The 26,030-nt window shown below is 41.6% G+C and overlaps 1 protein-coding gene across 1 annotated transcript in view; it reads right to left on the reverse strand.

Moving 5' to 3' along the window:
- LOC129202279 (chloride channel protein D-like) overlaps nt 1-26,030 on the reverse strand; it is an 81,045-nt gene that overhangs the window by 22,323 nt on the left and 32,692 nt on the right. Inside the window, exon 12 of the mRNA XM_054814754.1 lies at nt 15,347-15,513. Within this exon, the coding sequence (XP_054670729.1) occupies nt 15,347-15,513 (167 nt within the window). The remainder of the gene's footprint in view (nt 1-15,346; nt 15,514-26,030) is intronic.

Genomic DNA, 26,030 nt, shown 5'->3' on the forward strand with positions numbered 1-26,030 from the left:
CCCCATTTTCCACCCACAACCTGCCATGGTCTCCTGGGACCCCTCCTTCTGTTTAGCTGGGGGTTCAGGCTGTTGTTAAATGGGTGCTTAATACACCTTTACCAGGACCAGCCTTCCCAGCAGCACCCAAGATCCAAAGATGGCAAAGGAAACTTACAGAAGAGCCAGAAGGAGAGTATAGAATCATAGAGTCTTTAAGGTTGGAAAAGACCTCTAAGATCATCAAGTGCAACCGTCAACCCAACACCACCATGTCTACTAAACCAGTCCCAAAGTGCCACATTTACACGTTTTTTGAACACGTCCAGGGATGGTAACTCCAGCACCTCTCTGGGCAGCCTGTTCCAATGCCTGACCAGTCTTTCAGTGAAGAAATTTTTCCTAATATCCAATCTAAACCTCCCCTGATGCAACTTGAGACCATTTCCTCTTGTCCTTTCGCTAGTTACTTGGGAGAAGAGACCAACACCCACCTGGCTACAACCTCCTTTCAGGGAGTTGTAGAGAGCGATAAGGTCTCTCCTCAGCCTCCTGTTCTCCAGGCTAAACAACCCCAGTTCCCTCAGCCGCTCCTCATAAGAGGAAGTACAGTGAACAGGAGCCTAAAAACCATCCCAGGCACCTACATGCACACTAGCCCACCAATGGCCATGCCAGCTCTCCAGGCTGTGCTCACAGCCCACCAGGCAGTAGTGCTGCCCATGGGCCCGTTAGACAGCAAATGTATGCTGTGTCCAGGCATCAGCCCCCTGCAGGCAGGGTCCCCAGCGTTGGTGGGTCCCTTCTCCTGCCCAAATGCTTCCCAAGGACGCTTTGCTTAGCTGGTGAGTGCCACTGCTGCTGCACGCTCGTGTTCATGCAACAAAGCCCTTGGTTTCACAATGCAATTTCAAGCAAGGACATTTAATTTACCATTTTGAAAATGCCTTTTTATACGGAATAATGAGAGGTACTTGCATTTGGATTTTATCAAGTAGATCTTTCTTACATAATTAGATTTATCTCAAGGAGAGACACAGAGCTGTAGTCATACTACTAAAATAGATCTACTGTAAATTTTTCTTTTACATGATATGTGAGAACATTTTCTCCCAAAATGTAATTCACTATAGTAGTGTAACATGTTAAAGTATTAAGGCTATTTCACCAAAGTTATGATATCCAAGTTTCGGGTTCCTTTCAAGAGCACATCCATGAGACTGGATATAACATGGAACGAAGACAATCTGCCTTATGACCTAAATAAGACAGTCGTTTGGTAAGAAGCCAATATCCCTGAATGGTAAACTGTCTTGAAATGATTCATGGAAATGTAGTTCAGGCTCCATTGCTATTAAATCCAGTGGAAGTTTTCCCACTGAAATAAATTGTTAAGGATCTAACCATAACAGATCTAATCATAACATGGAGGTTTCCTTACACAACATGCAGTACAAGAGAACTTTTCTTCAAATAGGATTTACTCTATATTTTATGCAAGTTTCAAATGATTAAAAGGACTTAAAGGCAAGTGGGAGAGAAGCATAATCCTAACTCAAACACACTCCAAGGACCAAGGTGCATGAGTACACAGGCAGTGCTGCGTGCTTGGATTTATTCACAGATTTTGACCTCGGCTTTTTTTAGCTGTCAGTCCCGTCCTCCTCTTTCTGCACTGAGACTGTTTACCCATTGACTCGCCACAGGCCGCCCTGCTCAGGACAGCTCTAGGTTTTATTTGGGCTTCTTGTAAACCATTGTTTTATTGCCCTGGCTGGCAACCGCATCTTGTATAAATAGTTCTCAGGAGGTTGCTTTGGGGTTTGCTTAATGCTTGTGGTGATTTTTAGTCTGAGCATAGTCAGGACTCTGAACAATTGAGAGGGTGGGCTGGTTAGCTTAAAGGGAACATTACCAGGTTGGAGGTCATCAAAATTACTTACCTGTGTTATAAACATCCCCAACTATTAGAGCTGTTCAGTTCTAGTTTCTACTATTCATACATTTTCTGAGATGGGGGCATTTTGGATTTTTTTTAAATACACTTCATTTGGCCAGAAAAACTGAACAGATTTATTTCATAATTTTCATTCTAGTACAGAACCAGCCACACCGCTATGAAGCCCTGTAGCTGCTACTACCTTATAAATACAGTTTATATATATTAGCTTTCTTGCACTCTGTCATCTTTAAAGAAACCCCATTGTGAATAAACTCACAACATTGCAGGAAATTGCTTACATTTAAATCCAAATTTCTGTTTTTCTTAAAAAGTTATAAAAAAAGGGTTCTACATACTTGTCACAGGCCCACCAATTTTCTTTTCAACAAGACATTTGGTAAAAGCCAACTATGAAAAAGCTTATCCAAAAGCTGCATGCCAATATTGATCTCACTATATAATAGAATAGTATATACGTACTACAGAAATGTTAATCATGTGCAGATGACTGAATTCAGTAGTTTTGAAAGTGAATTCTGTGAAAAAAATGGTTCTTTAAGTATGCTCACAGAATACCACTGAGATCAATAAATGGAAACAAAAAACTCTATAAAACCTCCTTACGCTGGAAAAGGACACCACTTAAATTAATTTTAACATTGATTTGCTTCTCTCAGTGCTAACCCCTGAAATAGACACATTTAAACTGATTTAAAGTTAAATTAGACCAATAAAATCACTGTGTGCATTGATGTAAGTGCATGCATGCTAGTGATGTGCTTTCATTTAATTAGATCTATTTAAAATCAGTTTTCAGTGGAACTCTGCATGTCTTGCTGTCTCTGTTTTAGTTGAACACTAAACTGAGTGAGAAATTCTTCTAGTTAAATCAGGAGCCAAAAGTTTGGCAGAGTTCAGTCTCTGTTCAGTGTATCTACAAATATTTATATTGACTGTAAGATGACAAGCTTCCCAGCATCCCCTGGTCCTGGCTCCCTCAGTATCCTTAAATGAGGGGACATTTAGCTATTGAGTCTAAAGGCTTTTTGATAGCACAGCACTTACTGTGAAATGTGTTGTTTGGGTTAGCTGAATGTCTCTGTCACTTATTTCCCAGAGAGGATTTGAAAGTTATATATGTTTAGCAACTACTGTATGCTAAAGACAAATGGATTTCCACACGGTCTCATAATCTGCTGGGAAACTGTCCCTCTCTAATGCTTGAAAAATTGCAGAACAAAAAAGAAACAAAGGAAACAGATAAGAAAGCCTTTGCGTTTTGGAAAAGAGATGGGTTTGGAGCGGGGTGGGGGGATATGTTGAATGTTTGGGGGTTTACTGCCAAGAGCTTGCTTCTCTGTTCCTTTATCCCTTATGAAGTTTTTCCCACCAGCACTGTCAGTAAAAAATACTACCAAATTAGAAAATTAGCAGCTCCTACCCTCTTAGCATAGATGTAGCTATTTATACAAGGGCATTTATCTTTAAAAAAAAAAAATTAGGTTGTGCATGAGACCTTGGGATAAACAGGTAAAGGATCATGTGAGTGGATCCATATGCTGGAATTACTCAAACAGCAGCTTAGAAACTACAGCCTCAGAGCACCACATGCAGAACCGTAGGTAAAAACATGCAGGTTATTGACTTAGATTTCATAATGCAAGTCCAAAAACAAATTTACAAATCATAACTAGCAGCCTACTTTAGCCATGTCAATATTAAGAGGAGTACAGGCATTTAGCTGTTTTTCAGAGCTATTGACAGTGCCTGCTCACTACTTCCACCCAAACCTGAAGGCATCTAAACTCACTTGGTGTTTCTATTCAGAACCGTGTGTTTCCCTACGTGATTAGTTAGGTGTATGTGTGGAAATGTCTCAGTCCAAACAAGCAGCTGTCTGGCACACACATGCTCCCAGCCCATACACATATATCAACAGCACCGTAAGTCCAACACAAGGAACTGCACCATGGCCATTGAAGAGTGGCATCCAACAGACATGACCTGAAGAAGACTACAATTGGTGGAAACGTGAGAGATCCAAAATGGGTTCTCACCTCAGCCATGGGAGATCCAAACACTCACCTGGGATCTCCAAGACATAAGGGATGCTGCAGCACCCGGGCTCTGAGGGGGCCAGAAGCAAACTCCCACCCACCAAGGGTGCTCAGCTGAATGGCCAGGAAAGGAGGACCCCAGCAAGCAACACCCAGCCAGCTCTAGAAAGAACATATATGAACATGTGTAAATGTACACAGAGAGAAAGATCCAAAGGCAGATTAGCTGTCTTGATGTCTAATGGGTTAACCTTGGTGAACATACTGCTTATTATTACTTATTCAGGACAGGAATGATTCAGCTATCCTTGTATTTTCCAAATTATTATCTGAGTCTGTAGGAATCTTTTCCTTAAAAAAAAAAAAAAAAAAAAAGTGTTAAGCTTGTGTTAAATCCATCTGCCCTTGGCATTATAACCAACCAGAGGCAAAGAAAGTAATTTCTCAAAATGACACCAGTACAAGCTATTTAAATTCAAAGAAATGTTTCAAATAAATTTCCATAGGAATTAAGTGAGAGAAGCGAGTAAATTTAGCACTAAAATAAATACCTCATGATCTTGCTTATAACCAAACAAACAGGGAAATGCATGTTCTCTGGATAGATCATTGCAGAGCAATTTCCAAGGGAAATACGCAAAATACTAAGCTGGCGCTTCCAGTTCAAATGCAATGACATGATGAGTTTCTTGCAAATGTATGCCAAAAAACCTAATCCAAACTGGAAAGAAGAGAGGAAAGCTCCTATGAGAAAGTTTTTATAAAAGCTTCATTCAGGGCCTCCACCCTCATGTACTGTACCAGCCACCTTAGCTTTTCCACTCTGCGTGGTCCAAGAAAGCAGTGACTAGTGTATTAGAAATGCTGGCTTTAAAATATTTGGGAACGGACAGTGACAGCAATATAAGTTTTAATAACCAGACACAGATTATCAGATGACCCTTAAGTCAAAATGAGGCACAGAGATTTAGGTGTAACAGATTACAAAATGAGTAAACTAAAGTAATATGGATGGGGAAAAAATATGTAAAAATTTCAAATTGCTCAGTCCCTCTGAGAATTGGGCACTTTCTAGTGGAAAAGTGTAGTCAGGTTATTAAAACACAGCATTGGGTATCATCTGGAGATAACCCGTTCCCAGTCCAGTAAATAGAAGTTTTTCGCACTTTCAACCAGGATTTCAAACAAAGGCACTTCTCCCTACAGCTGTACAATCAACTTCCTTGGGAAAGACATTTAACCCCTTGAACTTCAGTGTTCCCATTTCTAAAACAAAGCTAGACCATTTCTTACACCACAAATACACTGGGAACCATAATTTACTTTTCATAAAAACACTGTAAGCTACAACTTTCTACATATATTTACCATTTTAAAAAAAATATATTTCTTTAACTAACACTGGAGGCACTGGAACAGGTTGCCCAGAGAGGTTGTGGATGCCCCATCCCTGGAAGTGTTCAAGGCCAGGTTGGATGGGGCTTTGGGCAACGTGGTCTAGTGGAGGGTGTCCCTGCCCATGGCAGGGGGGTTGGAACTAGATGATCTTTGAGGTCCCTTCCAACCCAAACCATTCTATGGTTCTATGAGTCTATGAATCCCCCTGCTCTCCAAGTACCATTCACGTGCGGCATGTTTTTTTCCTAGGTTATGACTTTATAGCAAGGACCCACCACTACAAGTGGAGAATGTGTGTACTTGCATCCCAGTTAAAAAATAAGATCATGAATGCTGGTATTACTTATCTGCTCTTCCAGAAAATGAGTGGTGATCTCTCTCTGTACCTGACAGTGTTTTTATAATGAAACACAGTCAATAAATGCACCCGAAATCATGGGAACAGATTTTTGTGTGTTTGACTTGCTTTCTCTCTCTCCTTCCTTATCCCCAACACCAGGACTGAGCTTCCTCAGGCTTTTTCCATCTGCTGTCACTTTCATTTCCCACTTACCTACTGTCACAAGTCTGAATGGCAGCAGCTAATAATCTATGCTCATGGTTTTATGGCTTTTCATAAAACTACTCCGTTCTGTGCCTTTTTTTTGCCTTACTTCTGCTGTGGCTCTGTGTACACTCAGTGTCCCAAAGAACAAGCCTCCCTTGTGATTGTGTGAAATAGCATTTAACGGCTTTGCAAAACTGATATTATTTCTAAAAAGGGTATTTCACTTCTCAAACATGCTGAAATTCATTAAAGTATTTTGTGCCATCTGTTTCCTTTTTGTAAATAAATAACTCTTTCCATCATGGCAACCACTATGACAAGCTACTAGTATTTATGAGGATGTAGCAACACTCACAGGAACAGAAAAAGTGACATGTATGTGCACAGCAAAGAGAATCCGTTTCAGCTTAAGGTGAACTTGGAAGCTGTCCCCAGAGCCAGAATGAAGATGATATCCTTACATGTAACTCGGGAACATTGAGGTATAACTCTTACATAATTGTATGTCTGTATTCCCATATCCAGCAAAGACCCCCAGGGGATTTCAGCCCGCTTTGAGTCAGACCCACCATTTCTTGAATGAGTTCAAACTGTTGTTCAATGACATCTTCATGAGATCAGCCGCTCTGCTGGCACAGCTGGCTTTCCGGTGGGATTGGCTGGCTTTAAGCGGAAACTGTCAGTATCTGCCAAACGGTGGCCAGACACCAGAGCAGACTTAACCAATTAGTGGAATACCCCATCCGATGGCTGGATGCGATTTCCCTGTGTGTGTGTGTGTGCACGCTCCACCTGCGTGCTACCACATCTGAAGGCTGCGGTGGTACCCGTACAGGCAGCCTGTCCTCCCAGGTGAGCCAAAAGGAGTCAGTCACCTCCTCGCTGGAGCAGAAGCCGTTTCAAGTTTCCCGCAGCTGAAAGTCGCTGTGTGCATGTTTTATGTAAGGGCCCGTAGGAGCCGGAGCGGCTCGCTTGCTGCCCACCAGTGAGCCGTGAAACACAGGTGATTAGTTCCAGATGCCGCTTCAGCGCCTTTCCTTCTGTGGTTTCACAGGACTCCCCAGAAATGGAAAACACACCAGAAGTTGGTGTGGATTTGTTATCCCTTCCCTGTTACATCAGGCAGGCTGCAGCGGCAACTAAGACGTCTGTGGAAAGACTTCTCCACGAACTGAAGGGATCTGTATTACACTCGCTATGGACCTTACAGCTGATTCACGATGGACCTTACAGCAAGAACCAGAACCTCATGTTAATTTCCCATCCGTTGTCACAGCATGCCCAATACTTGCAGCAGGTTTGCCAACCCCATGACAGCCCCATTCACACTTGAACAGAGACCTTGCTTTGGACAGGTAAAAGAAGTGCCTTGTGACAGAAACCAAAGGAACATGATAGCTGCTTCAAAACTCACTATATTTCATCTGCCTGTTCATGCCTCCAAAATTTCTCCCTAAGGTTTTGACCAAGCGCACCAAACCAGTCTTTCAAACTTATTATAAGTTTGTTTCTCTTAAAAATCTCACTACAGGAAAGCCATTTTTCTCACCACTTCTGAATTACAATAAAAGCAGATCGTGTAGCTGCATCTATCTGACAAATTACAGTATAACATTCACTTGTAAATTCAAAACATTTTCTTCTTAGCACACTGTGATCACAACCAGTGTATAATCTTGCTGGAACTTGCCATTTACATCTTGCATATTCGGGGGCAGGGGGAAATCCAGCTTTGATTATTCATGAAAAAATGGGGCGATAGAGAAGCTGAGCCTGCAGTTTTCAGACATATCAGAAAATATAATTTCTTAGAGCCTGAAAACATTCCAGTGTAAAACATTTTGGGCTCATGGAAAGGCAATTGTGCAAATATACAGGCCCTGTGTAAACATTAAAGTATTTACAAGGTCCTCCAAGGATTTCAGTCAGACAGCTTGTTGGCTTGTCTTCACTATCCTTGTCATTATATTCTTCTGTATTCATGCTTCTATTGTATATACTTGGTTATGAGGACTGCAGTAACTACCAATACACTTCCAAGTGCAGGAGGTCAGCAATGAGCTATTACTCAGCCTCCAGCCCTTCCTATCAGAGGAGGGTGCTGCTGGCCGGGTCTCTGCGAGCCCTCCTCTCGGCCAGCTCCACGCTTGCTCCTCATCCACTGCTCTGTGTAAGCCTGCAGCTCCTAACCTTGAGGGCACAGCACCAGCTCCAGCTTTCATCCTGGACATTTTAGGAAAGGGAACAGCTAAGGGTGGGAAAGGTTTATTGTAGGATGGAGGAAGGGTTACATCTGCTGGTATTTATTGTAGCATGGGAAGAGTAATTTGTTTTATTTGTTCGGACTATGCTCTAAAAATAAACAGTAATGCAACCAGAATCTTGGGCATCTTTATATGGTTTTACCAGTCTAAATAAATAAAATCATTTTGATTCATGCAGCACCTTTAGGTAGTAGCTACATTAAATAGTCAAAATTAGAGTGGGTCAAAAATCACCATCAAGAGTTCACATGAAATTTTGTCTTTATGTAAGGCCTTTCGTTTAAGAACTTGACAAAACTTGGCAAAGACAACAGATGTTGAAAGCCACATGAGGTATATAGGCACTATTTTCCCTTCCGTAACTGAGAAGATTGAAAAATAGATTGGTTTAGCCAAAGCAACATAAGGAAATGGAGCAAACCTGAAAACAGAACAGTCACTCCTCCTCGGTCTCCTGCTTTCCTCCATATAGCCATCCTCTTCCTGTCTCATCTGAGTATTCATATTAATAAAATTACACTGTTTGCACATTACTTTTTTCCTATGAGACAGTATCCACATTTGGACACTGAAATCACTTCATGCTAAATTTCAAATTTTCAGTGAAATTTAAGGGTAAAAAATTCTGAGAAAACAGTGTCTCTGGTCACTGAAAATTAAGACTGAAAAGGCCCATTAGGTCATTTTTGTAGATCACTCAGTGTCACTGAGTCTTGTTTCTCCCCAAAATCTATGGAGATAATTAGACCTCCTGAAAACTACAAAGCTAAGTAGCTTTGTTTATCACCACCTGCCATAAAGCAAAAAATTCATCAATAATATAAGTATTGGAGTTAATATACAGCAATAACTCTGCCCAGCTGGAAGTTCACCTTCCATTCATGTTCAGATTAAGACAACCTTCTTCACACAGATTAACGTGCACCAAGTCTTAATCTTTGGTTTGTTTTTTTTTTAGGAGCAGTTCTGGATAATTTGGAGCCAAGCACACTCTGAAGGCTCAAGCATAGCGAAGCAAGTTCATATCAGCCTCTTGCCAGGGTGAAAGGATTGCAAAAGGAGACAGGCTGGACTTTCCCACAGAGATCTGCGGGAGCTGGTGCAGGGGCAGGAGGGAGCAATAGGTCCTTTCCCCCATCCCACATGGGCACCACCCACCCCACGTTGAGAACAAAGCAAGGCCGTGCTGCTGTTCTTCCACGCATCTGGCTCTGCCGTAGCGTTTCTGTCAGGGGGACAATGCTGCCGTTTATGGCTCGTACAGTTGCTTCTCAGGTAATGGGACCACACTAAACTTCTTAAAACTCAGCACAGGAGAATAGGCAAAAACAGCACTAAAAACGCTTCTTTGCCATGTTTGCTTAAGCCTGACGTAGAGGCAACTTAAAGCCCAAATGTAATTTTAATAAATCTCACCCACATCTCAACACCTTTCCTCCATCTTTTCCGTAGCGGCCAGGGTTCTCCCCAGACAAAGTGTGGCCTTGTTACAGCAGCTCCCTTTTCCCTTTGTGCAGCCAGAACAGGATCCAGCTTCCACTGCAAACACTTTAAAAAAGATGGGCTGGATGCCCTCTGATGCGAAAACATTGCCAAGTCCACCCACTAATAACGCCTCTCAGGATGAAAGCGCCAAGCAGCCATGAGACACACCGGCTTCTCAAAGAGGCGAGACGGAATCCACCACGTGCATCTTGGTAAGTTGTCTTTGAATGAACACTTGTGTCAGCAAGATGGGTAAGGAGTCTTTTAGTGTAGTAGTTGCTAGTCTAGGCCCAAACCAAAAGCACCCACCCACACCACACACCACCCCCCCCAAAAAAAGTCTGATGATTTTCAAAATCCAAAGCCTCATCTAAAAAGTTCACTAATTATTACCCCAAATTTTATAACAGGCCAAACCAGGACCTTGGATCCCAAATAACCCTCAAACATGGGTTGGCTCAAATTCTGGATCCAATGTCTGCGGTGTGGGCTAGGGCAAAACTAGAAGGGAGAAAGAAAAAAAAAATCAGCCTTGCTCCATCGATCTTTAATATAGGGCCACCTCTGATATACACTTTAAAAAAATATAATGAGACCACTATAATATATATTCCAGCCAAAATTCTTGGCTCCCAAAAACAGCTTTATATGGTATGCAATACAGAAACACCCAGGAGACGCTATAAGAACTTTGACAAGGCTAATATTAAGCTAGAACAAAACAGAACTACTGGCACCAGCTCCACTCAGCTCTTAAGTAAACTTGTCCCATTAAAAAGTAGCCTCTAAGATATTTTCTCTCTGAAGTGTATAGTAGCTTATAAAAAGCAGGAAGGGTTGCCAAGTCATAGATGTGTTCAAGTACTCCTTACCCTCATTAAAGAACATTCCCTGGCAGCCAGCAGCTTTGAGTGTTCCAGTGAACCAGATTTCATAAGGGGGGTGTTTACAGTGGTGTGCGATGTAGCTGGAAATCACGGTGCACTGTAGCAGCCCTGTACTAGATACAGCTGGTTTTGGAGCCTTATCACCCAGGGCACAGAATACAACAGGCAAGGTGACCACTGAGGTTCCAAAAAAATAATGACTATTAAGAAAACAAATCTCAAGCCTCTCTGCTCTATAGAAAGAAAAGCATCCAGAGATGCCAGTGCCTAAATACAAACTAGGCAGTGAAATACCACTGAGGATCTAGGTCTCCCTTCCACCAGTTTCACAGATGACGCAATTTATGGAGATGTCTTCATAGTGAGCATGTGCATAATTTATCTTCTTAATGTACCCACTAATTCCCACAGCAGTTAGGAGTTAAATACTTTTGTGGATCTGGACCTTAACACCACCCTCCACCTTGTTCATGTAAAAGCTATTTTCTCTTGTCAGTCCAGTGTCTAGCACATCTTCTGCCTGGGGATATTATCCAGCCCTGTAAGAGGAATCAACAAATGATCAGATACAGGTCTTTTCATCCTTAACACCAGTGAAGAACTGGGAAAGAGGAGATCCGCACTTTCTCTCTAACAGTATGAGTGCTGAGGACCTGCAAACATGCGTTCTCTTGAGTTTCTCATTTTTCCTCCCTGCTCCCAACCAGGCACTGTTTTCCAAAGTCTTTTCAGTTTCGGTTGAAGAAGGATCCCAATTTATGTGGCATTTCTATGGCATTTAAGCAAGCTATTCGTTATCCAAACCCTTCACTCTGCATACACAAATACAATTTATCACCTGTTTATAAACACATGCTAGCTACCAGTTCCTACACAGCTGACCCCTGTCCTTGTTATGACTTGGGGAATCCAGCAATGCACAGTTTATACATTTTGTGATCTTACAGAATAATTAATATTGAACAAAGAGGATGTAGAACCTGCCACACACGTAACTGTGTCACATACACTTTCCCATAGCAGCAATAACGTGGTTGCAAACCCTCAGCCAAGCTGATACAACCAGAGAAAGAGAATAGCCTGTGCAAAATGACATCTGGGTGTAGACATTTGAAGATAAAAGTACTCCCAAAGCATAGCAAATAAGTGGAAATTAAAAACAACAGAGCCTCGCATACTCTGGGTGGTCACTCTGAGATAACAGAAAGACTAGAGAAGCAGATAGGCAGCCTCCCACAGCATCTTGTTAGTTGCAGAACCAGTCAGAGAGAAAACAAATGAGATATCTTAGTCTACAGGGAAAACACGTGGCAAGAAAAGTCATGGCCAGGCACCTTTCTGTAGAATTTTGACTCAAATTTCTAGGATGCTCAGAAGTGATGAGGAAACAGAGATAAGGAAACATGTACAGAGACTAATTTTTTTCAACTGTCTTGTCTGTGTATTTCTCATGCTAGGTAAAGTAATAGGACCTTGGTTTGGAATTCTTACAAAGACTGCATGTTAGGCTTCATAATTTGTTTCAGTTATGACATTTTTTACTTTAAGAGGCAGATTATAAATCCAGAATTCCCATGAGTCAATATTTAGGGTTTGGGATGCCTAAGCTATAAGACAGATCTAGGGATCAGTCCAAATCCTGAAGGTCTAAGGTGGCTGAATAGTGAAGCTTCATTTGTTTGAGGGGATAACAAAGTAACAGACTATCCAAGAAATATGCTGGAGAGACCAAGAAATGGGCCAGTGCCATAGAATCACAGAACAGTTTGGGTTGCAAGGAACCTTTGACGATCCTCTTGTTCCAATCCCCCTGCCATGGGCAGAGACATCTTTCACAAGATCAGGTTGGTCAAAGCTCCATCCAGCTTGGCCTTGAACACTTCCAGGGAGGAGGCATCCACAACTTCTCAGGGCAACCTGTTCCAGTGTCTCACCACCCTCATCATAATAAATATCTTCCTTATGTCCAATCTAACCCTATCCTCTTTTAGTTTAAAACTGTTGCCCTTGGTCCTATCACTACAGGCACTGGTTAAAAGTCTCTCTCCTTAGCTATAAGCCCCCTTTAAGTATTGAAAAGCTGCAATAAGGACTCCCCAGAGCCTTCTCTTCTCCATTCTGAACAACCCCAACTCCCTCAGCCTGTCTTCATATGGGAGGTCCTCCAGCCCTCTGATCATTTTCATGGCCCTTCTCTGGATCCGCTCTAAAAGGTCCATGTCTTTCTCGTACTGAGGACTCCAGAGGTAGATGTAGTACTCTGGGTGGGGTCTTACAAGAGCAGAGTAAAGGGAGAGAATCACCTTCCTCGACCTGCTGGCCATACTGGTTTTTTGTGCAGACCAGGACACAATTGGCTTTCTGGGCTGCAATTACACATTGCCAGCTCATATCTAATTTTTCATCTACCAGTATCCCTAGGTCCGCAGGGCTGGTCTCAATCCATTGATTACCCTGTCTGTACTGATACTGGTGATTGCCCCGACACAGATGCAGGACTTTGTTGAACTTCATGAGGTTCACAATGGCCCACTCTTCAAGCCTGTCAAGGTCCCTCTGGATTGCATCCTTTCCCTCAAGTGTATCAACTGCACCATCAGCTTTGTGCCATCCACAAACTCTCTGAGGATACAATCCCACTGTCTATGTCATTAATAAAGATATTGAACAGTATTGGTCCCAATATGGACTCCTAAGAGACACCACTTGTTACTGATCTCCATTTGGAAACCAAGCCATTGACTACAACTCTTTGGATGCAGCCACCCAGCTAATTCCTTATCCATTGGATATTCCATCCGTCAAACCCATATCTCTCCAACTGAGCTACAAGGATGCTGTACAGTACTGTATCAAAGGCCTTACAGAAGTCCAAGTAGATGGCATCCATAGCTCTTCCCTTGTCCACTGATGCAGTCACTCTATCGTAGAAGGCCACTAGATTAGTCAGGCACGATTTGCCCTTTGTGAAGCCATATTGGATGTCTCGAACCACCTCCCTGTCTTCCAAATGCCTTGACATAGCTTCCAGCAGGATCTGTTCCATGATCTTACCAGGCACAAAGGTGAGGCTGACTGGTTGGTAGTTCCTGGGGTCCTCCTTTTTATCCTTTTTAAAAATGGGTGTGATATTTCCCTTTTCCCAGTCACTGAGGACTTCTACCAGCTGCCAAGACTTTTCAGATATGATGGAGAGCAACTTAGCAACTGCATCTGCCAGTTCAGATGTGTATCAGCCTATTCAGACCATGTCTAAGAGGATTTAGATGAAAACTTGGCAGCCTATAAAGTGTCCAGCTATAAAATTTTTACCAAGTTGTGATACTATGTATCAGTATATTCTGTGACCAAGTTATCCAGAAACTTTCTTTAATGTTCCTGGAGAGGAAAGGGAAAGGAGTGGGACAGAAATGAAATTTTATATATACATATAAATATATATATATTTGTCCTTCAAGTGAATAGGACCTCACTCTGAACCAGGAAAGCAGCTATAATTCTTTCCATGGGCTTGTCATCTAACTGGAATACCATGGGAAACTTTATGACTTCTTCCCCTCTGTTTTATCTGCCATGGTACATATAGAAGTCATCCATAATGTCACAGATTGTTTTTATTTCCTCCTACCACATTGCTGGCTCTTTTTCCTCTCATGTCAAGTACAGTTAGATTATACCCAGCATTCAATGTGCCTGCTAAAAACTTTCAGATATGGCTACATTTGGAAGAAAGTTATAAAGTGAGGACAGAATGAGTGACCAATATTTTATTCTTCTACAGGGTCATTCAAAACTAAGAGATTGTCCAGTAGACCTCAATACTGGGAGAAATGACAGCTGAAGTATCCTGCAAATAGTTTTAGTTGTGGATATGTACTACCCAAATATGTCTAAAAGAAAACAAAAAGTCTTTCTATGGTAAATAAATGAATTCATTTTTCCTTCTATTTCTTCACATTACCTAATTCATTCCTAAAGAATATCTTAAAGAATCAGCATTTCTGCTATTATTTTACAGAAGACAATAGGACAGAGCTCTCACTACCTACAAATAAATGTAAACCTAGCACCTATACTTAGGAGAGAAAATGATTCTTATTGCTGGTTATAAATGTCCATGAACAGACTGAAGTTCTGGATACTGGTTCACACACTGGAAGATACACAAGGCAGGTTGGATTAACCTAAGTTAAAAAATAAAAAACATAACTTTTTTCCAAGCTATTCATTTAATCTATAGTCAGTGGAGGCACTTCCAGAAGAGAATTCATCCTACCTGCCTTAAATTGCTATCCTTGGATGGCAGGAATCGCTGCCTGAAAATGTACATCTTATGGTACCAAACACACAGGAAGCCCAGACTAGTCATCCAGAAGTCAGGTAAGGCAAACTCCACCATAAGGGACTCTACATACTGTGGTGGTGTTCCTCTTCTCTACGGTATCTGCTCAAAAGAAACAGAGTCACAACTGTCTGTGAAAACCTCTACTAGATTCCCCAGTGGACCAATTGAACCTCTAATAAACAGCATCTAACTGGGCATTACAGAGCACTTACTGCTCTCAGGACTCTGGTGACAGTGGTAATTCAGATCCTACCATAAACTTGAAGAGAAAAGGAGGCTTTTGTTCTATTTGTACAGCACATTGCACTGTGGGGGCATTGTTCAGGATCAGGGTTTCCTTTTACTCCTTTGTCCCTCCAGGCTCCAGGTCTCAGAGAACCCACACAGTCTCTGTGCAGAACATGACACAGAAAACTTACAGATCAGCAACATAAGACCTCACCATTTTCTCCTGTGATGAACAAAAGGTTCCACATCCAAGTAGGGAATGCATTTCAACTTCAGGAGAGAACTGTACAGGGATGCACTGAACAAGTCACCAACCATCTTGGCCACCATGACAGCCAGCATTATCAGTAGCAAGGACTGGACATCATTTGTGATCTCTACCTAAGGAGAAAACAGAATAAAGGACTTTCCATCTTTTTCATATACCTGGAGACAATGACAATGGTTGCACAGGACTACCTACTTCTTTCACGAGGGAACGGGAAGCAATTCAGTCTGCTAAGAGCAGAAGGGTGCTCCCCCTCCTTTCCCAGGGATAGGTCATCAATCAACACTTCCACCAGAGAGTCTTGGCCGATGCAGTGACAGCTCCCCCTCCCGTTCCTATCAGCTTGAAGCACTGCACTTTTACATTAAAACTCACATCTGATTCCCATATTTCAGGTGGCTTGTGATAATTTTGATGTATCAGAGGAGGGTAAGTAGAGATGGAGTAGCCAGATTGCTTAAAATAGCTTGGCATTGTGACAAATATTAAAAAATGCAAACAAATCCAAATATTTTTTCTTTCTTGCTGAGCTCAGGAGATATAAAATTGTTTTCCTGTACTGCCGCTTCCTGACAGAGCAAGCTCCTTGTATAAACATTGTCCTGAAGGATGCCAGGAAAGGGAACAAGAAGCTTTCAACGCAAGTCCAGCGCAGGAGATCAAGCAGCAGGAACACCGCACAGTTACCATGCTGAACAACGTTCGGCAGTACAAAGCATGGTGCAGGCATCCCTGTCCCCATGATGACAAACCTATGAATGTGGCACTGCAGCGCTGGTTTAGAGAAACCTATGCACAAGTTATGGTATCTCACCTAAAACATCTCTCCTAAGTACACTCGCTCTTTCTCTCTATGTAGTGAGGGTACAGTCAGATGAGTGACAAAGTATGTAGCATATTTTAATACTTTATCCCCCTTCAGCTACTTGTTTTTGCCTTCACGGTTGGACACAGCCATGGTAACAGTACTGTTAGCTCACTGCAGACGAGTTCGCTTGACCTACTACTGCAAATGTCTAACAGCTGCGGTGGCAGTGACTTAACAAAGCACATCAATACGACGGCCTTTGAAAAAAGGATTCAGAGTGAATCCTCATACACAAAGGAAAGAGTAACGTGAATGCACTTAATACTCTTTATGCCCAACTCACAATAACGTCAAACATTTTTTTTTGGTGAAAATGACTGCATGGAAATATTCTGTTTATGCTGCCTTAATAAGACTTTTTAGTAAAAACTGCTATCTCCTTTCACTTCCCACTATTTCCCTTCTACTGCATCCTATGAAAAAAGGATATTCATTAGCAATTATCCTGGGATTAAATATGCAAACTTGCCTCATAACACTAAGGAGCTTTTGCCCAGAAACTTCTCTCTAATTCAGACAAAGTGAATTGCAGCACATTGCTGTTTAATAGACCTCATTAACTAGAGATTGTTAAGTACTCCAAGAATCTACATTCAAAGAATGCCAATAAACACATTTCTGCTTGATAAGCTGTAGCAAATTTATCCAGGCTTATACTTTCACCCTCCTTCTGTCCCTGTTCTGGCTTTGGAAAGATAACATCCAGGATGATTTACAGTATACCCCAACAAGGGACTCATGTGGCATGGCCAGCCATGTACAACAGGGTCATGCAACTGTCCTTTCTGCTTGGACATAGCCAGGGATTTCTTATAACACCACAGCATTCTTTGAATGTCTCTTTAAACCTGGTATTCAACTGTTTTATGTAAAAACACCAGGAACATGTCAGTTGAAAGGAAAACAGCAACTGTGGGATTTTGAGAATTGCTTCATCATATCTGCCGCAACTCATTCACACAGATGGAGACTCCTTTATTGTGGATGCCTTTTAAGGTGGGTTTTTTTTTTAAAGTATCTTGCTATGGGGAACTCTTCTGGAATAAAAACAGCATTAAAAATTAATATAAGAACACTCTAAAAAGCTATAAAGACACTCTAAAACTCTGAATTTAAAAACTCTCGAAACTCAAACTCTAAAAAACCACTCTCAAGTGATTGTTTTAACCTGTACAGAATATCTCCATAACAGCAAGAAGCAGCAAGAACCAGAGCCTGGCTTTCCAGGCTCCCCTCCTTGTTATTCATCCCATTTTATCCCTTCCTGCTACCCTCCCATCCTCTAGCGGGAACAGTCAAGCTGGCCTGGCCCGGGCCCTCATCCTTTATTGTCGCAAACATACAGCAGTGTTTTACATCTGCTATTGAGAAACTCTGAGGCTTGTGCTGATTTTCCCCAGCCTTGCAGTCCTCCTTCATGCCGGGATCTGGGGATGGGGAGGTGGCTTCTCTCTACAACAGCACGTTGAACGCTCGGAGCAAGTGCCTCTAGGTTCAGCGTCGGACTTCACTTCCTCCAAGAGTTAACGCCCGCCGAGCAGAAATGCTGTTTATCTTTGGCAGGCTAGTATGGCTGAGGTCATTAAAGAAAGACATGTTAAAAGCATTTTGAGCAATATCTTTTGTATGTAAGTAAATGTAAACTTTGGCCAAAATAGAGCTGATATTGAGTTATCCTGAACTCTCACTACAGATGGAAACTGGAGAGGCAATTTTTGTGATATGAAATTTTCTTGGAAATAGGCAATACTAGAGCAAGACCATACAGCAAATCTGCAGATGACTTAGAAATTGATGATATATTTGAAGCATGAGCATGAAAAACAGATAAAATAATTTATAAAATTTCAAGAAAAATTTGCATGAAAATTTAACCCATTATGTGACCTTAAGATAAGGTGAAGCTGTACACTAACTGTAGATCAAGTTATTTATGAAGCCTAGACTAAAGCAAAAGTTTTATTAAAAAATTGACTTGATTTCAAATCCAAGTATTTGGAGAGCTGGAGAAAACCTTATTTCCTTCTTATTGGGGTTTCTTAAGTTGTGGGAGAACATTATTAGCTATAAAAGCATATCAAATGCTTACAAGAATAAGCTCCAGAGATCAAAGAAGTGGTGGGGTAAGGGAATCATAACAAAGAAAGATTCTCACACAAAAGATACAGTCACTCATATAAGAAAAAGAAAAAGTATGCCACTCTTAATGCAGAAGAAAAAGGAAGAATTCATCAAAACTTGTAGCTAAAACCTAAGTCCATTAATGACGAGCATGATGGCAATGCAGCAGCCAAGTTCTCCTTGGGGTATCTTGATAAAAATCAAGGAAGCACAAGTTAATCCAAGAACTGTGATAGATTCAAGTCATCCTATATAAACATATGGACACACACAAACCTACACACACATATATATGTGCTCTTCATAAGGCTTTATTAGTATTCCCTGTTTAGAGAAGGGCCATCTGCTCCCCGCTGAGAGAGACAAAGTGCAGAGCCTCGGGACTCGGCTGCATGAGGAAGTTAGCGCTCGGTGAGCTTGGGTGTGAATTTACTGCGTATTAGCTACTCTGCACTAACTGCCCGTTTGGGTACCCTTGGTGCTTGGGAAGTGAAAAACAACATACTGCACCTTCAAAAAGGAGCCCGCCTAACTTACACGAAAGCACTCTTACAGCTAGCCTGCACAAAAGCACTCTTAGTAGGTACTAGAAGCATGCACCCAGGGAATTAGTGCCAAGTAACTGGCAGACTGTAAATTCACGCTGGAGTTCCCTGCATGCTAATTCTCCCAGCAGACGGGTCCTTGTAAGCCCAGAACAGCAGCCAAGCAAGCCCAGCCACAGCCCAGCACGGCTAGGAGCCCATGAGGTGCAGGGCTGGAAGGTTATGCAGCCTCTCCTTTAAAAATATCTGTTCAAACCAGTTCCTAAAGAATCTAAGAAAGGAACAAATTACATGGAGTATTACAGAGGGAGAGATAAAATAAAGGCGACAAAAGCAGAGAAAGGAAGGGGGGAAATGGGGGGCAGCCACCAAACACCTACAACTCTTCAGCCATTAAACATGATGTTTCATTTATTGATATTCATTCCAAGGCTGCATTTTAGGGGCTGCTCTTTCTTTAGGATGCAATTTACTCTCTGTGCATATTGCCAGAGTATATTTTTTTTTTTCCTTTTGATCCTACGGGTGCAGCAGGCTGTGCCAAAAATGTCTTTGCCTAGGGCACCCGTCTATGCAAAGCCAGCAGCGCTAATGGGCGCTGGAAGCACTCGGCGCTGACACTTCATACATCAGCAGCCTAGTAAATTGCACCTATTTTTTTTCAATATTCTGTCTATATACAAAATCTTGAAAAATGTCATTTACACACACAGAGGCCACAATTAATTTATTAGCACAGTTATTCGAACCTCTTTAAATATCTTCTTTGTCACCGGAGGTACTTTTCAACAACCCCCATGGTCCTGAGTTTCTCAGGCCTCCACATCATTATAATCTATTAGGCACCTTCATGTTAGCTCTGTTTTATTATATAACACATAATTATGCATTTCATTAACAGCATCACCAGGCACGGTACATCAAAGGGAGAAAGGCAGCTGCCCAGGAAATTCAAAAAGATGCAGTTTACTTAAAGCTCATTGTTAAAAACCCCCCTCCACTTTTCAATCAAATTGTGGTTAACATGTTTCAAAGGTTTTACTCCAGCTCAGAGAACAGAGTCCAAACAAGCTCATTAGACACAAGGCTGCTGATACAGTGAATATTCCCTGAACCCTTGATATTTCCAATAATGTAAAAGAAAAGATCTCCAGCCAGCTACATAGTGCAAATCAGTTTTCTTTCTTCTACTGAATACCCATTTAGCAAAAGAGCTCTCTTGCTACTTGCAGCCTACAATGACAAATGCAGAAGAGAAGGCCTATCAAAAAGAAAAAAAATATTTTGTAGTCAAATTCATTTTTCAAGATTTGTTCAAATGGAAGAGCTGCCTGGCAAACTGAACAAACAAAAGACAAAATCTCCTTCCCTCCTGTGATATAAAGGCCATCATCCTTCGTAGAAGCAAACTCTCCAAATGAAATATTTTTGTCGTTCTTCACAAGGTTACGCACGCTTAACTGAAAGGCCTGGAATTTGGAAAATATTTGAGGAAAAACAAGCAGCTGCTGGACAAAGGTACATATGACTGAGAGCGAGTTTAAAAAGGGGGTGGATGGGAAGGGACTTGAAGTCTTGGTACTACCAGCCAAACCCAATAGTTTTGGAGTTGAGGCTGCAGCTGGCACAAAAGACCAGCTCTGGGCACGGTTTCCCAGTCTCCGTGCCACCAGATTTTGTGGAAGAGTTCACACTCCCCCAGGAAAGCACCTTTCGTTTCTCTCACATGTAATGAGAACTTCTCTCATTTGAAATTTTCGCTACTGTTGATTAAAGACACCAGGAAAAAATCATTCATGCTCAACAGAACATTTCCAAAGGGTGGAGAGCTTGGAGCCAGCAGAAAACTTTTGATCATTTTTTTCTTGGACCAAATGCCAACAAGGTTGCAAGCTGATCGCTTGACATAAAGAAGCGAAGGAGAGAACAATTCCCTATTCACAGCGGTAGAAGTGCTGTTCATGCAGCTTTCTTGAGAATAGGAGTTTATGGAAATAATGTCTCCCAGGATTAAGTTATTTGTATTGTCACAGTCATTCAATAAACAATGCAGATCTGCATTTCAATTTCTTTAATGTCTGGATCTGCTTGCCCTTAGCAACCTGTGTGTTGAACACTTGAGTCACTTTGCCTCCCACTTAATAATGTCCTGACAAACTATGACTTGAAATGCCGTTATCATGGTCCGCTATTTTCATCTGGAATTATGCCAAAAGAGGCACCATTTTCACATATCGATCCAGCTGAATACTCCCTCCCTGAACTTCCATTAATCTCTCTTTTTAAAACTAAGTGAAAAATATTCCTTTCCTGTGCACTTCACCTTTAAAGAAATCCTTTATAGTCCTAGGACTACATCCATTAACTCAACTCACTTTACTGTATCTCCTTATCACTCATCACCATCACTGCTGGAAATTTTTGGAAAAGGAGGATGCTGCAATACAGTAAACATAAATCTCCTAAAAAGACACAATTGTCATGCTAGCCCTGAAAAGTTATGCATTCAAGTTCCCTCACACTGCTGAAAATTATTATTTCTTGCAGCCTCAGGCACACGAAGCTGTGCATCACACTCTACAAAGGGCGGCACACCCGGTGTAGGTTCACTGTGAGGACATCCTGCCAAACCCCCGTGCCAGGAGGATTGCACAATTAGTGGGATTCTTTCTCTTCCAGAGCTCCAGCCCATTAACTATTCCAGGCCATTACGAGGAGCAGGCAGCCTCTAGCACCCTAGAGCTTAATTACTGCCAAGACAGAGCACACAAAAAAAAAAATCTTAGCACAGGGCACATACTTTTCCTCTTTAAGCAAAGTAGTTCTAATTAATCACACTCGTGCACTACTTCTTAATTTAGCTTAATTCATAATGTTCAGTGAGATCTCATCCCAGTTTTCTCTGATATGGATTTAAATATTTGTGTGCATTTTCCTGAAGCCAACCAGCATTTTGCTGATGATTTCCTTGTTAAAAGAGAGAACATTTTTTTCTAATTCCAAGACCTAGTACAGCAGCAGGAGATTGCTAAAGAGAACACAGAAATACCCAGCACAGCTAAGTAATCCCTGGAAACAGATCAAAATCCTTCGAGCTTCAGTCCTTGGGAACTTGGATGGGAGATGCTATGCAAATGTTTGATTTCTTGTTTCAGTCCCTCAAGGCCTATAAATACACCTGTTTTGACAGGTTGTGGCAATGGATGCAAGTGATAGCGGAAACAGTTTAGGTGATAGCAGCAACTCTTGCCAAGATCCCCTGGAAAGATATCTACCAGTGATTTTTTTTTGTAATCTGGCTCTTTATTTTACGTACATAGCAGACACCAAACCCTGAAAGGAGGTTTCAAAGCCATCTAAATCTGTGTCTCAGGAAAGTAACACTGCTGCATGTTGTATCAAGTGAACCTTCTATTAATAATAATAGCAGCATTGTGTATGTGCATTGCTGAATATGCTAAACATTCAGCAGGCGTACGTATTAAATCTTTTCAAAACAAGTACTGTACTGTATAATAACCCAGCTCAGCAACCTTGTACCTTTTTAACCCACAGTATGCCAGAATTCTTTAAATTATGATTCATGAGCATTCACTTAGATAAGATAGACAACTGCAATGAATCTCTGTCATATTTAAGCAATGCTAAAACCAACATCTCCAGAATCCCACACTTCTTATGGCCCCAGCTCCTGAGGTCTAGAAAAGGCTGGAGAAGGCTGGAGAAGGAAGAGCCCTGCGACTACAGACAGCTGCAGGCTGGACAGTGGATTTACCATGGCTATTTGAGAAATGCTCTACACCACAGGCTACAAACTTCATTTCAGTTTTAACTTCAGTAGGAGATTAAATATCAGAACAGAAAATTTACAAAAGCTTGTTGTTCTCAAAACGAGCGTAGGTATTCATTCACTGAGCCTCCAGTTTCTTAAAGTGCATTGTGAAACCTGAGGTCCTGAAACCGTTCCCCATCCTCTCCTCCATGAGAGTACAGTTTCACTTATTTCATTTTCCAGACAAGCTACTGCCAAAAAACACACGGTGCTCTTCCCCAAGTTGGAGAAAATTCAACAGAAAAATAGTAGGACTTAATGTATTTAACAGTTTGCTGATTATGCATTGTTACTCCAATTATTTTGGGATTAATTTTAATAAGACTAGGATCCATACAACACTACTACAAATCTCCCCATCTTTGTAAAAAGGTGATGTCACTTGTGATCAGGTTCCGAAATAGCATTAACTATACCATTCCAGCACACCGGGCTCCTCCTGACAGGCGGTGCAAGCAGAGCGAATGCTTACCCTGTTAGGAATAACGGTAGGGTTGGAGATTTTGAAAAATTGTTTTGACTAGGGTTTAAACTCTTCATTAGAAAAAAAATCAGGCAGCTTAATAACAGAAAATTAGGCCCTGTCAAAACAACTTCTGTGAACCATCTCAGGTGTAAACAAAAACGTTAAGTGAACCCTAAAGTATTTAAGTGTGACAGGCTGATGGATTAAACAGTCTAGCACTGGGAAGAACCTGCCACATGAGTTTCCAAATAATTAAGCACTTCCTCTGCCTGCTTTGAAGGAAACATGACATGAAAAATCTTGAATACTACACATTTGTCCCAGCTTCTACAAAATATTTTCCTTTCCCCACCAAAATCAGGTGAAAAATCAACCACGTGGCATTCTCTCCTCGGGAGTTAAAATGAAGACTGTGGCTGTGCGGAGAATCCTGACCAAAGCTAAATTCAGTATTGAGTAGCCCTGCTGGAGTAACTGTACTGAACTATTTTTAAGCATCTAAGGAGAGAAGAATTTGAACCTGACTGTTGAGCGGGCACATATGCCTTTCTGCCCTTCTGGTAAGGACTCCATAGTACGTGTCTTATTAACCAGCAGTGCAAAACATGCTCCCTGATCCAGAGCATGTACATGTGCGTTCATCCTAAAGCGAGGGTCAAAATCTTCTCTCATCTACACCAACGCAGCATGAAGATGCTGATGTGACCTGTCATGACCATCTACTTTCTCACACAGGAATGGCTCCCCAACAGGCAGCTGTGTGCTCCTGATCATTTTCTCTCCAGAGCACCGGGCTATGTTTGCCCCAGGAGCCCAATGTCCCTTTCACACCCTTCCATGTTGACCAAGGCAGAGGAAGGCACGATCAGAGCTCTCCCAAGGTCCATGGTGCCAATGTGCACTGTGAGGATGGATTCGTTTTTTACAGTTCTTTCCCTTGTCTCTGTCTGTTCCCTCCCAAGTATTGCATACACTCTGCTAAAAAAGAAGGAGAAAGGGAAAAGTCTGATTCGAGCCTTCCAAATAAATTCTCTTGTCTTTGAACAAGGGTCAGGCTGAGGAAGAGTGTGAGATGGGAGCAGTATAACCAGAGTAACCTGAGGTCAGTCTTTGTGCTGTGTCATCTGAAGCACCAGACAACTCCACTCCAGCTAACTCCACAGCTGTGCAGCTTCATCCTTTCTAAAGCCAGGCACTGCTGTTTCACGAGTTCCACCAGCAACTGCAGAAGTCACCTGCTGCTGTGCAACTTACCAGTGGACAACAACCCTGGTGGTCACTGCCAGTCTGGGGTGTTGGTTTCTTGGGGGTTTTTTAGAGATGGAAGAAAGCAGCTCAGGTCTGGCTCTGCAAGGTTGCCTGAGACACAGCCATCAGGCACTCAAAGAGTTTTTTGGTCATCACTCTTTCATATTTCAAAACGAGAGGAGGGTCGTCATTAGGAGAGGTCCCACAAGCTACCATTTATGCTTCTCTTTTCTGCAATGCTTCTACTTTTTCACATGCCCACCTCCAATCAGTTTTGCTCACAACAGCAGCACACCTTTCACCAGCGCTCACCACCACCATCTGTGTCCTGGACCCCATCTTATCCCTCTTCCAAAAAAAACAGGGAAAACTTTGAAACTGCAATGAAACGCGTTGTTCTGCCCATCTTGAGCAGAGGGGAGGCCGTGCTCCTCCTTAGGGATTTGTCTCTCTCAGGACCTACAGTAGGAACCTCCTTCCCACCAACAGACCGTGTTCAGCCCAGCAGCTGCTGGGTTGTGTAACCACTTGCTCCTGTTTCAGCTGGATCCAATAATCAAACAGGGGTTTCTGGCCCCGAGCCCCCATTCATTAGAGCACCCGGTTACATGGGGGTTTTAATTCAAGATGATAATAAACCCCTCAGGCTGGGGGGAAAAAAAAAAAAGAGAGAGAGATAGGCTTATTGTGGTAGCTTCTGTCCCAGAGATAAATCATTTTCTCAAAATTTGGAAAAAACAGTATTGGCAACATTCTGAAGGTTTTAAAGTTAAAAATATAACAAAACTTAATGGTTTCAGATGCTTTTCGTGACAATGTAGCTGAAAAATGTCTTTAATTTGGAAACAAATTAAATTTGGCAAAGAATTAGTACATAAGACAGCCCGATTGCATTTTGTAATTTGAAAAAAATTAAAACCAGATAAGATACTGTGAATTAAAAATAACTTCTGCACATTAAATTCTCATGAACTTTCATTAAGGTTTGTATTACATGTCCCAAATGTACAATTGCATGTTGTAATACACTAGATCTCTTTATTTATAAAATACCTTTAAAGCTACTGAAAGCTAGAGCCAGAAAAATGACTATATAAAAATGTTATCTTCTCGCATTACAACTTCATTTCCAATGTGTGTATTTAAAACAGAGAAGCAGTCTCAATTTCAATATTTCAGATGCACAACTGAACTTTCTAAAAGTTCAATGCCAATTGAATCCATGTACAATTCAGTCATGGCTGTTTATTTTACTGATAAAACCCTGGTGCCAAAGCTGAAACAGCTATATTAGAGATAAAGCTGGATTCTCTTCTAATTTGAGAATTACCTACAGACTAACCAACTGTCCCATAGTTGCAGTTCTTCTTTACCGATGATGAATGAATGAATCAGAGGGGACTTGTTCTGACTTTCTTTTCTTGGGCTGGGTTCACAAGGCTACCATCCAGAAAGAAAAAGGGGTTTCTTTCATTTTTCCCTGCAAGCATAAATTTTTTATGGAATGTTCCAGTGACTTGACAAATTGTTTATCATCCCTATAGAGCAGT

Source organism: Grus americana, chromosome 2, assembly GCF_028858705.1.
Source record: "Grus americana isolate bGruAme1 chromosome 2, bGruAme1.mat, whole genome shotgun sequence".
NCBI classification, from domain to species: Eukaryota; Metazoa; Chordata; class Aves; order Gruiformes; family Gruidae; genus Grus; species Grus americana.